This window comes from Bidens hawaiensis, unplaced genomic scaffold (assembly GCF_021521415.1).
Source record: "Bidens hawaiensis isolate Kalapana, Puna unplaced genomic scaffold, B.hawaiensis_p1.1 tig00007041_1, whole genome shotgun sequence".
Lineage (NCBI taxonomy): Eukaryota > Viridiplantae > Streptophyta > Magnoliopsida > Asterales > Asteraceae > Bidens > Bidens hawaiensis.
In genome coordinates this window covers 7,612-24,728 of record NW_027491483.1, presented here as the reverse complement: position 1 = coordinate 24,728, position 17,117 = coordinate 7,612, and the positions used below count along the sequence as shown (strand labels likewise).

The following is a 17,117-nucleotide window of genomic DNA, read 5'->3' as shown; positions in this document are numbered from 1 at the left end:
AAATTAAAAACAGAAAACAAAATAAAAAATTAACAAGCTAGATAAAGGAAAAGACTTAGCTGATAATATGCGCATGAAATATGATGCCAAACTCTTCTTCCATGAATGCCCTCCAACTATGAACGTGCTCAGCAAATAGTAACTCCTTCTCTCTCACACGAACGCAAGCGGCAAAACAAAACAAACATATCTAAAAATGTATCTTATCATAATGATAGATATTAAGCAATTAAAGTGTTTCACATCAACCGACAAATAAATCATGAATAATTAGCAGCAAATAATAAATATAAAGTATACGTTTCAGCTACTCCATCATCACACTTGTCTTTTTCATTAAATTCTTCCTTGGGGAACGTCTCTCTCTAGCTCGTTCAATCTTCAAACTCGCAAAACTCAAAAACACAAAAAAAAAGTCGAACTACAAAAACTACGTTCGTGACTCGATGAATTATACAAACTCTGCGAAACCTCCCCACACTTGAACTTAATCAGGAGGTTTCTCCTTGATCTGGACCCTGTCCAACCCGTTTAGTTCCACCCGGAATTTATCAAACAGTAATATATCAATGATGGAACTGCAAAATATTAAATTAGAATTAAAAATCAGTAACGGGTCAGACCACCTATATTTAAACTTACCTGGCAAGAGCCGAATGCATTGTAAGTATCGAGAAGACTGGTCGTGTTTGACTTGCAAAGGTTTTTTCATTCCCGTAGACCATCTTCTAAAGTATGCGCAACTTCGGTTTTCAGGTAACCTATCATTCTCGACCTTATACCATGGTTTTGATCCCTGATCAGCATTCAAAACACAGTCCATAGGCCGGCAATAGCGTTCTTCCTCTAACACCACATCCTCATCTACACTGTCCTCTACAAGTAGGGCCTCGAAAAACGCAACATCCCCATCAACATCCAATCTACCCCCCTCGTCATAATCTAACAATCCATCCAACTCCAGATCAAGGAATTCATCTTCCTCACTCAATTCATTCACAACCTTTTCCTCAACGCCAAACATCAACTCAAGTGAATCCCCCAAATCCAAAACATCCTCTATCTCTTCTTTCTTCACTAACGACCTCTGATAAACAGCCTACTCTTCTTCATTTATATCATCATCAGAGTCACTGTAACAACCTTCAAAACCAACAACGCATACCTTGTTGATCATTTCTTCATGTAAGTAATATAAAACATGATAAGTATTAAACCTATGAACCTGTTACAGCATGGAGAGTAGCAACCGCAACAGAGAAGGATGTAGACGACTTGGTTGTCAGCTTGGTCGAGTTCCCCTTTTGGATGTATAGTTAAGGATGGTGTTATGGTTCTTGAGAGGAACCCGGTTTTATGTGAGAGGAGGCACACAAAATTGTTATGTGTGTGTGATTAGGTTATGATGTTAATATTTATCTCTCTTTATATACACCCAAGGGGAAACCCTTTATTAGTTAATTATAGGTAATATGTCCCATCAACAATTACCAAACTAATATATAATAAGGTATAGTTAATATTTTGATCTATTATAATATAAATGATTATAATGGCCATATATATATATATATATATTATTCTTACATTCTCCCACTTGGCCAAGTAATTATTTATTATGAGTATTAGGTAAGCCTGATCAGGAGTTAACACTCATTTTAGCTTTAAACTTAAACTGGAGTAGAGAAATACAGTCATTGAATTGAACATAAGCACAAGACCCCCATTAATCATACTGCAGTCCTTATTTAAAATCTAAGTATTTATGATCAAAATTTTGAAGTATGCCCTTCAGAACGTTTGATTTGTATATTAATTCGTCTATATGTCATTATGCATGCAAAACATATTAAGAGACATACAAATCAAAACTGATGAGGAAATTTAATATTTAATCATTCATAGTATGATATGCAGTTGCGCATTGTCATCAATAACCCGTCATTATTATAAGCGCTTTCATAATATTTATGGGTGAGACTTTTAGTTATCGGATCCTTAAGCATATCATGAATGTACTCGATACGAAAATTTAGATTCCTCAATTCGTTTATAAACGAATAATAAATTTCATATCGAATTTTAATGCAGCACCTCTCGAACTATTACTGTTTGAGAAAACATGGTAGCTGACTTTATCACAGTAAGTCTTCAATATATAATTTTTATGGAGTTAATAAACTTATGAGTTCACTGATAAATTTTCAACAACATTTATTGCTAATTGCGTTGTGATTAATCAACACATTATGTCATTATAACTTAGGTTGTTGTTATCAATTCATTATGACTCCACCATGAGATAGATTTATCTACTGACATAAGAATATATCCCAAAAATTACATTTTCTTATCTCTAAATATGACAAAGTTTAGAGTAATATACCGTTTGAATTCTCACTTCTTCTTTTAAATTATAGTCTTTCGTTTCTTTTAAAGATATTTTAATACTCTTTTAGATGTTTCACATTAATCTAGGCATATCTAGTCTGTTACAATTTTGAGTAATATCTGAACGAGTATAGACTTGAACCTACATAAGGCTTCTACTTAATGAAGCATAAGGTAATAATATCAATGATCCTATTATCCTCCAAATAGAGCAATATTGTTTGATACATGTGTAAGGACCCATTAAAGATAAAACTTATAGAACAAAACTAATGTCCCTTTGGGTCTATCTTAGAATGTTATGATATCTATTATGTAAGGGATATCTTTGAGATATTTCATATCAAAGTGTGTGAACAATGCTTTAACTTATGTAACATATACTTGTCAGAAGAATGTCATCTATATAAGGACAAGTTTGTTTTTTGTTGCTCCCACTCATCTTGAGGTATGTACATTAATCCACTTGGTTTTTGATGAAAATAATTGTATAAATATTGCATCAAATTTTGATGTTTGCATTAACCCATATATGGATTTTATTGACTTATAAATTAAATGCTTATTAACCTTCAGTTTATAACATTTAGGTTGTTTTATGAGCATGTAGATATATAAGTCAGTTATTAGGGAAATTTGTTTTAATTTTCTTCTAACGTAGCTCTTTAACTATTTTAAGCTACTTGAACAGTTGTGATCCTCAAAGATATGTTTTATAATATAGGTTATAAGATTCTTTGATGATTTATTCCCTTTTGAATCTAACCTTTAATAATCAATTATGCTTCTTAGTGTCTTAACGTTTGTGTTAGGATTTAGTTTAGTTATGAACGCCTTTAGGTGATTCAACCAAATCTCAAAACGTTAGCGACTTATGAAGTCAATTATGATTGATGATAATGGTTTAATTATAAGGGGTATGATCATTAAACTTTCCAACATCCAATTCAACTTTAGTTAGGGAGGTTACATAAGCATCAAATTTAGTAGGTTTTAAAACCTAGACTGCCTCCTAAGTTGATTATTGGGTAATTTTAAAAGTCTCAGTTTTATGGATTAGCTCTTAGTTAGGTTGCTATCATTTTCAGGATTCTAAGTGTGTAAGATATGGCGCAGTATGGTGTACAAGAGGTGTAATTGGAGTAAAATTTAATATCTCTCTTCCCCCCGCCTCTTGTACTTTTGCCAAGTCATTATAAGGACTTTTACTGCTCCCACTGACCTTAGAAACCTTTAGAAAATTAGCATGCTTAGGGTCAATATTTATAGACCAATCAATTCTAAAAGAGAAACAAGTTAATAATATAAGTTGTTGGAGTTTCTCTTGTTGAGGATTAGTTTAGTAAGAAATTCGAATTTACCCACTTTAAGCAACAATGAAACTTTTGTAAGAGATTGTAAATTTAAAGAGATAAGTTTTGATAGAATAGTGTTGTGATGGAGCAATGTCTTGTACAAGAGGTGTAATAATATAAAGTTTTCACTCCCCCACCTCTTGAAAATCTTGTAAGGTATGATTGAGACACTTAAGGCTCCCACTGATCTTTAATATCTCTAGGAAAAATACAAAAGAAGTTTCAATGATGTACGTGACATGGGAATCTGTTATATATATGTTAGACTTGATTTGATTTCATTAACGTCCAGATGTCATTGTAAACTTAGGGACATATTTAGAAGAAATCGTATTAAGTATATATGAATGGATCTCGTTAAGACCGCGTATCATAGAAGACAGATTGGATACAAGTAAATAGCCTTTTAAATGATAAAGAATTATATATGAATATTCCATTTGAATAAGTTCCACGAATGTAAGTGAAATATAATTCTGGTGGACCCATACTTATTCCTTAAGCCAAACAATGTTTAGGGCATCTAACACATGATTTAAAATCACTGAGAATGAGATTATATGAAAAATCACCCTCGTTAACCATGTCATGATTTCTCATGAAATTTGGTTTTAATGGATGAATTTTATGTCTCATTTGTCTTTTGTTACATTTTTATTTGCGTGATAACAAAAGTTGTGAAAGTATATAATATCATCTAGTTCTATTTTATAAATGTTTCAATCCAGATTTTAATAACAAATCATATGAGAGTTTAAGGTAATAGTGACTTTATGTTGGCTATGCAAACCTTATAATTGTCATAATGTAGGTTAAGTATTGATACTAAATTCTGATTAATCTCAAGAATATTTAAGGTATCATAAAGCGTAATTTGAAGACAGTTTATCATGGTTCTAATAACCTTAACATTTAAAATTGTCACTAACCCTCATGTTAGTTATTTGTTTATTTTTGGGTAAACATATAGAACTAGACTCAACCAATCATGTGTTAATGAGAATATTAGGTTATCAGACTTAAATATCATTAATATAAAAATATCAATTTTAGCCAGTTGTTCTTTTGAATTATGGATAATCTTGTAATGCCTATGCCTAATCTAATGGCATATTTTTGCAATGAGACTTTCCCTTAGAGAACTTAAATCTGGAAGTAATACTTGTATTTTGTCTATGAACCTTAGAATATTCCTCTTTAGGGTTTAGTGGTAGTGAGTTTAATAACATCTTATTTTCCAGTACCTGATGCTTCTTTTCTTGTACATATGTTGCTGATCAACACACTCATTTTCCTTTGGTACTTCTGAGTATTATAGTTGATTTTTAAGGCATCAAATTGTACTATTGAAAATTTGAGTATGCAATGTACTAGAATACTGTACTTAATATCATGTGTGAGCCCTTAATTTTATGGGTCATGTTTACACATTATGATATATTCAATAATACCATCTAACCTTATAGTTAGAATTTTTAAGGAGTGCATGAACATTGGGAGTTATTTTGATTAGTCTTAGGAAAAACTAAATCTAGAATAACTCTAGTGATAACATTTATTTATATAAGTTCTTGATTATCATTATCGTAATAGACATATGATTGACTCATTCCATTTGTTAGGCTCTAGTTTTTAATGGAATAATTGTTATTAGAAAGAGCAGTAGGATAGTCATATCATGTCTTAATGGATAATTAAAACTGAGAAGAGCTAAATGTTATTCAAACTCTTTATGAGACAAAATTCAATTGTGTTTTGAGATTAGAGTGGATGATTTGGATGAGATAGCTATTTATAGAAGAAAATTATAGTGAGTAATGTTATAGGATAGTAAGATAATACATATTAAAATTTATTATCATTAAATTAATGAAGGATCATTAATGTGAGGATCATTATATTTTATTGAAGATGTGATATGTCTATTATTAACATCAAACTAATAGACTATAATTAAAAGTTCTACTTAAACAAAAAATAAATCACCTTTGGGCAGAATTAAATTTTATTTAAGTATATATGCAAAACAATTGTAACACATCACCTTTGGGTAGAAGTGAGACAATTATTTTAATTATGCACGGGCGAGTTTTGCTGAATAAAAATGTAACAAATCACCTTTGGGCAGAAGTGAGACATTTGTATCATGTTAGGCAAAACTAACAAAAGCTTTTCAGTAATACTTGAATGATAGGGTAAATGTAACTCATCACCTTTGGGCAGAAGTGTTACATCAAAAGTTCATTCAAGTTAAGCCTTTATGTTTTGTAAAATTTTATAATATTTAAGGTTTACAAAACATTTAATTAATTAATAGCGGAAAATGTTTAGAGTAAGGATTTTTAAGTTTCCGGTAGGACCTTATTTTGCGGAATTAGTTCTCGGAAATTTTGGGTTCCCGAGAATTGCCAGTTTCCGGCTTTTAGTGGGTTTTTCAGTATTTGGGTGTTTACATGATTTTATGGAGTTTTATGGAAAATGTTGATTCCTATATTAGTGAGTTTTAGGGTTTATGGGTTATGACACCAAACCATTTTAGAAACTCATAAACTCTTAGAACACATAAGCTATTTTAAGCCCATAATACATGATTTTTAAATAGCCCGTGAACCCGTAAACTGTTTTAAGCCCTTAACTCATGATCTTTATTAATTGAATTAATAATGATAAGATTTGGTTCAAATCTTTTTAATGATTAATAATTATATTTGTTTCCTATTTTAAGGGGATTCAAATCTTTTAAGAAAATATTAAAACTTCTAAGTTATCAAAGATTTGAAAAAATATTTCCCTAAATAATCATTAACAAATTTTAATCTAGATTTTGAACCAACATATGTATAGTTTTCGATAATAATGATGAACACGAATAACATCATCAAAAATTTTAACAATTAAACATTAAAAAAAACTTGGAATCGAAATCTTTAAACATGAAATTAACAGATTTCGAAAATATTAGAGTTTACTAAATATGAATTTTAGCGATTTTAAACAGTTTATGTATTGTTTTCGTAATAGAACATGAAAAAAAAGAAACCTAAAAAATTAGGGTTTATCAAGTTTTAGTCCATGTCTTCTGATTCAATTCCAGATTTACGGAAAACATGAAGAACTGATTAATCAACATCACTCTGATGCCACATGTTGATCAGTTATTCATGTAAGTAATATAAAACATGATAAGTATTAAACCTATGAACATGTTACAGCATGGAGAGTAGCAACCGCAACAGAGAAGGATGTAGACGACTTGGTTGTCAGCTTGGTCGAGTTCCCCTTTAGGATGTATAGTTAAGGATGGTGTTATGGTTCTTGAGAGGAACCCGGTTTTATGAGAGAGGAGGCACACAAAATTGTTATGTGTGTGTGATTAGGTTATGATGTTAATATTTATCTCTCTTTATATACACCCAAGGGGAAACCCTTTATTAGTTAATTATAGGTAATATGGCCCATCAACAATTACCAAACTAATATATAATAAGGTATAGTTAATATTTTGATCTATTATAAATAAATGATTATAATGGCCATATATATATATATTATATTATTCTTACATACCTGTGTGGCCTGAGGTGGGACTTTATCAGCCACTCGTGTCTCCGTATCTGGAATGTTCTCCTCTGAATCATCTATATACTCCATGATTGTCTCATTCCCTTCTTCTGGAAACATCGGGGACAACTCGCCCAACCGATTCATGTATCCCAAATAGTTGCCTTCCGCGTCATACTTATAACCAGGTGTCGGTTGTTCCTCCAGCTGCACACTCTCCTCTTCGGTTTCTCGAATAAGTTCGCTATCTGACTCGTATACGCATTGGGAGATCTGCTTTGACCCTTCTTCCACCTTTGTCAGTATTCCAGAGATTTCTTTAACTGCATCTTGGAGACCTGCAAAAACAGATAGTTGATTTCTTAGCATAGCATCATGTTCAGCTAATGTTTGTTGGTATTGGGCATCCTTCTCTAATAGTCGGGTCAACAACTCCTCGATCTTATTCAAATACTCCTCAGAACCCGTGTTGGGGCTGCTTTTGGAATGTTGACCATAATCTTTCCCTTGTTTGTATTGATATCCCCGATCCGGTTCGTTATAAAAATATGACGAGGACCCCTTTGAAAGATAAGACTGTTGCTGCGCAAGGGGTTAATACAATAATATGAACAACTATGAGTTAAATGAAGACCACCACAGGTATCATAATTAGGGTGAGCACTATAGTATGGACATTTAATGGTAAAGTGAGGAACGTCACAAATTTCACACATAATTACAAGAATTTAAATAAGCAAAAGACACAGACAATTAGACACCTACGACTCAAAGCAAAAAATAAATACGTAAAAATTTAATTAACTAAAACCCTAAAAACTCAAAAGCAAAAATAATAATAATAATAATAATAATAATAATAATAATATCACGTATATAGCAAGTAAGTCCAATCAGAGCTAAAAACGCAATCGCTAAGAGTCCCCGTCAACGGCGCCAAAAACTTGATGTGCTAAAAGTAGTCAATTAATTATTAACTAAAATTATACTAATCTAAACACTAAGTAATACTCTAGACCCTTAAACGTAACTAAAATTACTAACCGGCAAGTGAACCAATCGACTCTAGTACAGCTAAGTAAGTCTGGATATCGAACCCACGAGACTCTTTGAATTACGAACTAGCAAATTAGACTCAACTACAAGACACGACTATTTATTAATAATATTTGAGGGGGAATTTAATACTAATAACTAAGATTTAATAATAATTAACTAATGGTTACTTTAATTAAACTATTAATAAACTAATTAATATAATAATAAAACATACCCTAATTATTATAATAATAATAATAATAATAATAATAATAAAACATAATCATTACCTATTAATTAATTAATAAAACTTAAACCCTAATTAATTTTAACTAATAAACAATTTAGAAAACTTGGATTAATTCAGATGATTAAAATAACTACCCAGGCCAGAATCCCCAAAGTTACGGTTATTAATTAAATGGAAAAACGTAAGTTATGGAACCGGGATCATAAAATAGACTCTTGACAGAAAACCCGAACAGGACCCTTGAACTTCAAGAAGACGCCTATGGATTTCTAACAAGTTTTAAGACTCACCAGTTTTCTATTAAACTTCCTTACGGTTATTTAATCGCGTATGTCTAAGTATATTTTATGACGAAAACCTACCTTACAGTGCGGAATTCAAAAGATAGCAAAGCAGACTCAATTAATTTAGTAGACTAAGCTGACAATAAAATATAGACGGACTCCTTACGAAGAACTAAATCTAGCAATCCCGACAAGCAAAGATCTATTAACAACCTATCAGCTTACAGCTTTCTAGGCTGGCAGTTCACTTTTATCTATTTAATTGATTTTATTGTTTCTATGATTTTAATCGATATTAATCACAAACTAGTCAAGAACACATAGTAAATGACCAAACAAAACCCTATCCTATGAAACAATCAACAAGGGCAATGTGAAACAATAAATTCAAGTAAACAAAACCAAGCAATCATACACATTAATTAAATCAAACTCAACCATTTACTTAGAACATAAAATCCATAACGAAACGAAAATCCAAATAAAATCAAACCAAACTAAGGTTCATCACGACCTAGGTAGTTTAGGAAATTTAGCCTAACATCATAAAGTCTAAATCAAACAAAACTAATAATAACGAAAACATGGTGAAAGTATATGAAACAGGGAATCGAAGATGATAAAACCCGAAAACTCAAACGTGAACGTGTAGCTCTTCACTAGGTGTTCTCTCGCCTTCAAAATCACCAACAAACGCGAAAGATGGCTCCAAAGTCTCTCCAAAATCGGCCAAGGGTTTCAGCTTATGTCAGGTTTAAGTTAAATGTGTTTTAATAACCAAAAAAAGGCCCGTCATTAAGCGAAAACGAAATTAATTAAGCCCAGTGTTGCCTAGGCGCCGCAAAAACGGAAAACATCATTGCCCATAACAACGAACCGGATGAAAAAGAGCCTGACGAAGGTAATATTTCTTTTGCTACTCACTTTGGTACAAGCTCAATTTTGTGTTCCCTGTCATCCACACAATCCATTAAAGAACCATGGGCAGATATCTACAAGTATTTCATTACTATCTTACATAAGACACAATGGAACAAAGAGTTAATCGCACTCAAAGCCTTATACAAACATATTGGCGTGCAGGTTACAAAGATGAACAAACACGTGAAACAACGAGTGGGCAAGAGGCGTCAAGATGTTCCATTCAACCCCGGTGATTTATTATGGGTCAACCGTCATAAGAACCTGTTTCTGTCCAAACCACATCCTACTGTTCGGTACCTAAGTCACGGAATGGGATGTCCTTGCTGCACCTTTTAAGAAGGTATTAAACGACATTTATAAGTCTAATTGAAAAATTGTTCATCTAAGTTTGACGACAAACTTTTCCGAAAACGGAGAGAATGATAGGCATCTCCCGGGTCAACAGATCCTAGCCGTTAATGACAAATGTAACAAAAGACGGGTCGGTGCAACCGGGAGACATATAGTTCCGTTCGACCCAGGTGGGCCCGCTAAAAAGAAAAGGGGTCCATATTTGTTTCCATGCAAATTTTAGTTTAAATTATAGGTTATTGTTTTCTTATCATGCACGTTGTGTTTATTATGCTTTTTACTTATGTTTTCAAATAAATAGGTTAGTGGAGTCATTAGTTACTGCTTAATGGGTAGTTTGTTTCTTTTCTTTATATATATATATATATATATATATATATATATATATGTATCGAACAAATGGCAATAGAAGTTAGAAATTTATGAATGAAATTTTATGTTAATTTTTATCTCAATGGATTTTGAGTTAAAGTTAATTCGTCTTTGCTAGCTCGATTTTGGCATCTCGAGTGGTGATCTTAGACACGATTCTTATCCGGAGTGGTGTGTCTGTATCTTCGGTTAAAGATCGTAGCCCGACGATTTGTTTTCGGTGGTGAATCTGTATCCGAAATCGATCGTTGATCTGTCCGTTTTATTATCATTTCATTTTTTTTATCCATTACCGATGATATTGCTATCATTTGGTATCAGAGCCAAAGCGATTCGATTCGACTCTTACCCCTCATTCACTTATTATCCCGATTTAAAAAAAAAGTTCATCTTCTTTCAGTTTTCTGATAGTCTTCTCTTTTCAATGGAAAAAGGATGTTCAACCGGTCATGCATCCATCATCCTTGCAGCCATGCAACGAGAAAAACAAGATATGAAGCGCCAACTGGATTTCATGCAAGATCAACTTCAAGAGTTAGCCCTCGCGGTTCACCGGCGGCGAGATAATCATCTCACACCATTAGCTGATAGGGACAAAAACTTGTCCCATGTTGGCGAGTTTAATCAACAAGGGAAAAACCCAGCCCCTTGGGTCACTAATGATATCAAAGTTAATATTCCTACATTCGATGGAAGATTTGATTCCAAAGTGTTTGTTGACTGGATGCGGATAGTAGAAAATGTCTTTGCAAACGAACAAACACCAGAAAATCACAAAGTCAAGATCATGGCCGTCCAACTAAGGAAACATGCAGCCTCATGGTGGGTTAACACTCGTTCCAAAAGAAAGCAAATGGGCAAAGACAAGGTTAGAACGTGGTCAAAAATGAAGAAACTTTTGATAAGAAAATTTCTACCATCCTACAAAATTCAAGACATTGAAAGCCACTATTTTGAGAAAGAACAAACGATAAGATCAGGTGAGAACAAACCGGAAGAGGGACCTCGGTACGATGAAGTCAAGTTTGTTCCCGATGAAGAACAATGCTTAATTGTGAGAAAAGTTGTTAGCAAAACTGTCGTTCAAGAGGAAGAACCAAAAACGGAAAACATCATTGCCCATAACAACGAACCGGATGAAAAAGACGAAGGTAATATTTCTTTTGCTACTCACTTTGGTACAAGCTCAATTTTGTGTTCCCTGTCATCTACACAATCCATTAAAGAACCATGGGCAGATATCTACAAGTATTTCATTACTATCTTACATAAGACACAATGGAACAAAGAGTTAATCGCACTCAAAGCCTTATACAAACATATTGGCGTGCGGGTTACAAAGATGAACAAACACGTGAAACAACGAGTGGGCAAGAGGCGTCAAGATGTTCCATTCAACCCCGGTGATTTATTATGGGTCAACCGTCATAAGAACCTGTTTCTGTCCAAACAACATCGTACTGTTCGGTACCTAAGTCATGGAATGGGATGTCCTTGGTGAACCTTTTAAGAAGGTATTAAACGACATTTATAAGTCTAACTGGAAAATTGTTCATCTAAGTTTGAGGACAAACTTTTTCAAAGACGGAGAGAATGATAGTCACCTCCCGGGTCAACAGATCCTAGCCGCTAATGACAAATGTAACAAAAGACGGGTCGGTGCAACCGGGAGACATATAGTTCCGTTCGACCCAGGTGGGCCCGCTAAAAAGAAAAGGGGTCCATATTTGTTTCCATTCAAATTTTAGTTTAAATTATAAGTTATTGTTTTCTTATCATGCACGTTGTGTTTATTATGCTTTTTACTTTTGTTTCCAAATAAATAGGTTAGTGGAGTCATTAGTTACTGCTTAGTGGGTAGTTTGTTTCTTTTCTTTTTATATATATATGTATCAAACAAATGGCAATAGAAGTTAGAAATTTATGAATGAAAATTTTATGTTAATTTTTATCTCAATGGATTTTGAGTTAAAGTTAATTCGTCTTTGCTAGCTCGATTTTGGCATCTCGAGTGGTGATCTTAGACACAATTTCTTTTCTGGAGTGGTGTCTCTGTATCTTCGGTTAAAGATCATAGCCCGAAGGTTTGTTTTCGGTGGTGAATCTGTATCTGAAATCGATCGTTGATCTATCCGTTTTATTATCATTTCATTTTTTTATCCATTACCGGTGATATTGCTATCAATAAATATCATATCTAATCGTTACAGTTGTGTATACATTTAAACATCTACATCTTGTAACTGTTTATATAAGATATTGTATTGTAGGACAGGAATTTATATGTTATTTATTATCCACCAATTTTTAACACACGTTCATGATCCCACACGTTTGTAAATGTATTTTGACTGCATATATCATTAATTAGTCGTAACTAATTTCATTTTCATTTTTATTTAAATAAATAAACCATGTGTTTCAAATAAAATGAAAACAACTGTAACATCCCAAAATTTCCAAAATGATATTAATTATATTACTTAATAATAGAGGGAAAGTTTACTCGGGTTATCGGGAAATAAATAAATAGAGTAGGAGTTGGTATGGGTCAGGCTAGTGTTGGGTAATGGATATGGGTTATGGACTTGGGTTATGAAAGAAGGAAGGAGAGTCCATGGGCTTAAGCCCATGATCCCTAAATATAAATACCATTAACCACCATTTAATCCTCATTCTTACATATTCCATACACCACCAAAACACACACGACCCGAACCAAGATCCGAAGGCGAAAACCCGAGCTTGTTGGTGCTGGAACGTCATGACGGACCAAAACAACATCAAGGCTTAACCGGGTTCGTAGTTCGACTCGTTCAGGGTACGTTTATAGTTAGAAATCATTCGTATAGGTTCGGTTTGATTTGAGAAATGATAGATCTGAGTTTGTATGGTAAAAACGATTCCAACAAAGCTAATCTTACTGAAAATGGTTATGATTTGATGGGTTAATCGATTGATAAAAAGAACCCTTAACCTATATGCCTAAATCGCACCCTTTAAACATCGATGTTAGGTCGATTTGATGGTTGGGGTTTGTAGGCGCTGGTCAGACGATCCCGTGGGTACCTAAATCGAGTTATTTGGTTAAGAAACGAAGGTGATTAAGGGATTTAAGAACGAACAGTAGCTGCAGACGACAACTTCGCCTGCAAGCTAAGTTCGCCTGATGAACTTCGCCTACAAGCTAAGTTCGCCTGATGACAACTTCGCCTAAAGCCAAGTTCGCCAGATGACAACTTCGCCTAAAGCCAAGTTCGCCTGATGACAACTTCGCCTAAAGCCAAGTTCGCCTGATGACAACTTCGCCTAAAGCCAAGTTCGCCTGATGACAACTTCGCCTAAAGCTAAGTTCGCCTAAGGTTTAACTTCGCCTAAAGCTAAGTTCGCCTAAGGTTTAACTTCGCCTAAAGTCAAGTTCGATTAGAGAATAGATTAAAACGATAAGTAAAAGTAAGCTAATACTAGGCCACCAGATTAGATCAGACGAGTATTGATACGTGTAACTTATACAGTCAGCCGAGCTCAGTTAAAGAAGGGATTTACAACTATCAGAGGAAGAAGCAGAGTTCAGGTGAGTTTCTAGCCCCATTTTCTTGTTATGTTTTCGGGGCTGTGTGCATACTCGATGTGTTGTTAATACATTTATCCTAAGTGATAAGTGTATGCCATATGTGATATATGTGATGGATATGAATGATTGCTTGTCGGTACGCGAACGATCTTCGGATATTGCGCGTACTGTCAGGTTAAAAATAAAGGTATGAATATTATATATCGAAGATGTATGAATATTACAAATGAATACTTGTCGGGGCGTGAACGATCTTCGGATATTGCACGTAACGACAAGGGGTATGGTTGTTAAATGAAGGATGTAAAGAACACCTAGAGTGTTCTTATGCTATAATGTAATTATTGTATATGTGAAGTATGTGTATACTGGTACACGAATGGTATGTGAGTTCTACGTTCGACATAGTAAGTTAGGATGGCAAATCCCTCTAACTTCTGTTGGACATAGACTTGGCAGGTGATGGCGTAGTTAAGGGCTGCGAGCCTTATACGTGATGTAGATAATAGATGTAAACGTAGATAGGGACGGTGGGCCTTATACGTGTTATAGGAGATAGACGCCAACGTAGATAAGGACGGCGGACCTTATACGTAACGTAGATAAGGACTGCGGACCTTATACGTAATATAGGTAGGCGTCAGCACAGGAAAGGACTGTGGACCTTATACGTGCTTTAGCATGGGGGAGGACTGCGGACCTCGTACGTGCTATGAATTAGGTTGCAACATAGGGAAGGATCGTGGACCTTGTACGTGTTGTGGATGTATGATGGTATAGGGAAGGATCGCGGACCTTGTACGTACCATGAATGGTGAACATAGGTAAGGACTGCGGACCTTTTACGTGTTCACGATCGTGAGTATAGGTATAGACGGCGGACTATGAACGTACTCTCGGTAGACTGAGGTTAGTGATTGTAGATATGTATGTATGTATGGTAGCAAGTATGTATGTAGAACAGAAGGGTAACTAGTTAAGTACGGATATGTATCTTCGGATATGTATGTATGTGTATGTATTGTGTGGCGTCCGATTAACTAGAACTCACTCAGCGTAGCTGACTTTTAGTATGCACGCAGGTGAGTAGGATGAGGCAGCTCGCTTGAGGAGACATGTGGCACTGAATAAGAGGCTGGCATCGGAAGACTCAAGACGTTTAAGTTAAATGTTTCGATTATTTTGAAAGACAAAATGATGTTTTAAGACAAGACGTGTTTTGTTATGAAATGTTTTATGAAAGTTTTTATATTCCGCGAAAGTTTTAATGAACTCTGATTTGTACGAACTGTGTTTATGAGTAAATCCGACGCTAAAGTAGGGCTACCGGGTTCGGGACCTTACAAGTTGGTATCAGAGCAAAGTTTGAGAGATTTAAGCATCCTACATGCTTAGACTCGAACAGAGAATGGGATTTAAGTAAGAAAGGAAAGAAGATGCCTGTCCAAGAATGCCATGTGTCGCTCAAGCAAGATCAGTAAAGGTAAAGTGTATGATTAAATGATATATGTTAATGAGAAAGAAAAGATATGTGAACGATAGGGATAGGAATAATTGATTGTTTGATTTGACTAACTGCTTAAGTAGAACCAGCACAAATAGACTCATAAAGGGAAGTGTATAGGACACGGAAAGCAACGTGATCAGCTAGTCACAGCTGGCCACTGTTATTACCTGTTAGCCTTACTATCCTTGTACTAAATAGTTCCTTGAGTGATGACGTTTGTGTTTTCCCTTTTAGAATACTAATGGCTGGAGCTGGAGAATTTGTTGGAACTGGGGGTCGCACTGGACGTCGTGGTAGGCCTCGTCTTGTCCGCCAACCCTCGGTAGAAGAAGCTTCCCACACCGAATATGAAGGAAGCGCAGCTGGAGGAGACCAGAACAACAACGAAGAGGTTCAACTTAGCCCTGCAGTTCAAGCAGCCATTGTTCAAGCTGTAGTTGCTGCTGTGAAGAACCTGAATCCCGAAAGATCTGCTGGAAGCCGTGAACGAACTGCTGAAGGGGCAGGTGGTGATGGTAGGAAGGATGGGGTAGGAGAAAGAGAGGCCTCGAGTGAGGATAAGTCTGTGAAGGTCGATGACAGGAAAAGAGGCCAAGATGGGTGCAACTATAAGTCCTTCAACGGATGCGACCCGCCAAAGCTGACTGGGTTGGGAGACGCAATCGCTACCCTCCAATGGATAACCACTATGGACAAGATTATCCGCATTAGCGAATGCCGTCCCGACCAAGCTGTGGGTTATGCTACTCAGTCATTTGAGGAAGAAGCTATGTATTGGTGGGAAAGTGTGGAGCAGAGAAAGACTAGGGATGAGATCAAGGCGTTGAGATGGGACGATCTGAAAGAGTTGGTGATGAAGAAGTTTTGTGCAGATGCCGAGGTTGAAAGGACGGAGATGAAGTTCCTGAATTTAAAGGCCGGTACGATGACGCATCGTGAGTATACTACTAAATTCAACCGACTATCTAGGTTGGTGCCTGATATGGTTGACACTGAGGTCCAGAGAATCAAATGTTATGTGAGGGGATTGCCACAAAAAGTCCGCATGTTAGTCAGGGCAAATAAACCTGCTACTTTTGACTCTGCTGTTGAACTTGCAGAAGTGGTTTATGCTGACCTGGCTGAGGACGATGTGGTGGTGGAGGAAAAGAAGGAGAAGAAATGGGCTACCTCTGCTAAGCGGTCTGGCGAGATGGTGACAACAACTGATGAGAGGAAGGCCAAGGTTGGGAACAAGGATGCATGTAAGACGTGTGGGCGAGTGCACCGGGGAGAATGCAAGACTGGGACAGACAGGTGCTATCGGTGTGAAAAGAGTGGCATTATTCTCGAGAATGCCCTGATCGTCCAATGTGCTTCAAATGCGGAAAAGCTGACCACATGGCTAGGGATTGCAAGGAATCAGGGGCGGGAGGTGCGAAAGGAGTCTGTGGTTGCGTTATGTGACACATTCTTTCCATCAATCCGTGTTCACAAAGATCGTGCTGTCGATGATTCACTCGCCGAATTT

The 17,117-nt window shown here is 35.4% G+C and overlaps 1 protein-coding gene across 1 annotated transcript; it reads right to left on the bottom strand.

Annotated features, from left to right (window-relative positions):
* Positions 1–366: 366 nt before the first annotated feature.
* On the bottom strand, positions 367–10,837 carry LOC143634294 (uncharacterized). The gene is made up of 3 exons (XM_077102414.1): positions 10,820–10,837; positions 7,314–7,889; positions 367–1,087 (listed from the first exon to the last, which is right to left on the bottom strand). The coding sequence occupies exons 1-3, from the start codon at positions 10,835–10,837 to the stop codon at positions 488–490; spliced, it is 1,194 nt and encodes a 397-aa protein (XP_076958529.1). The 3' UTR covers positions 367–487.
* Between the last annotated feature and the right edge of the window lie 6,280 nt (positions 10,838–17,117).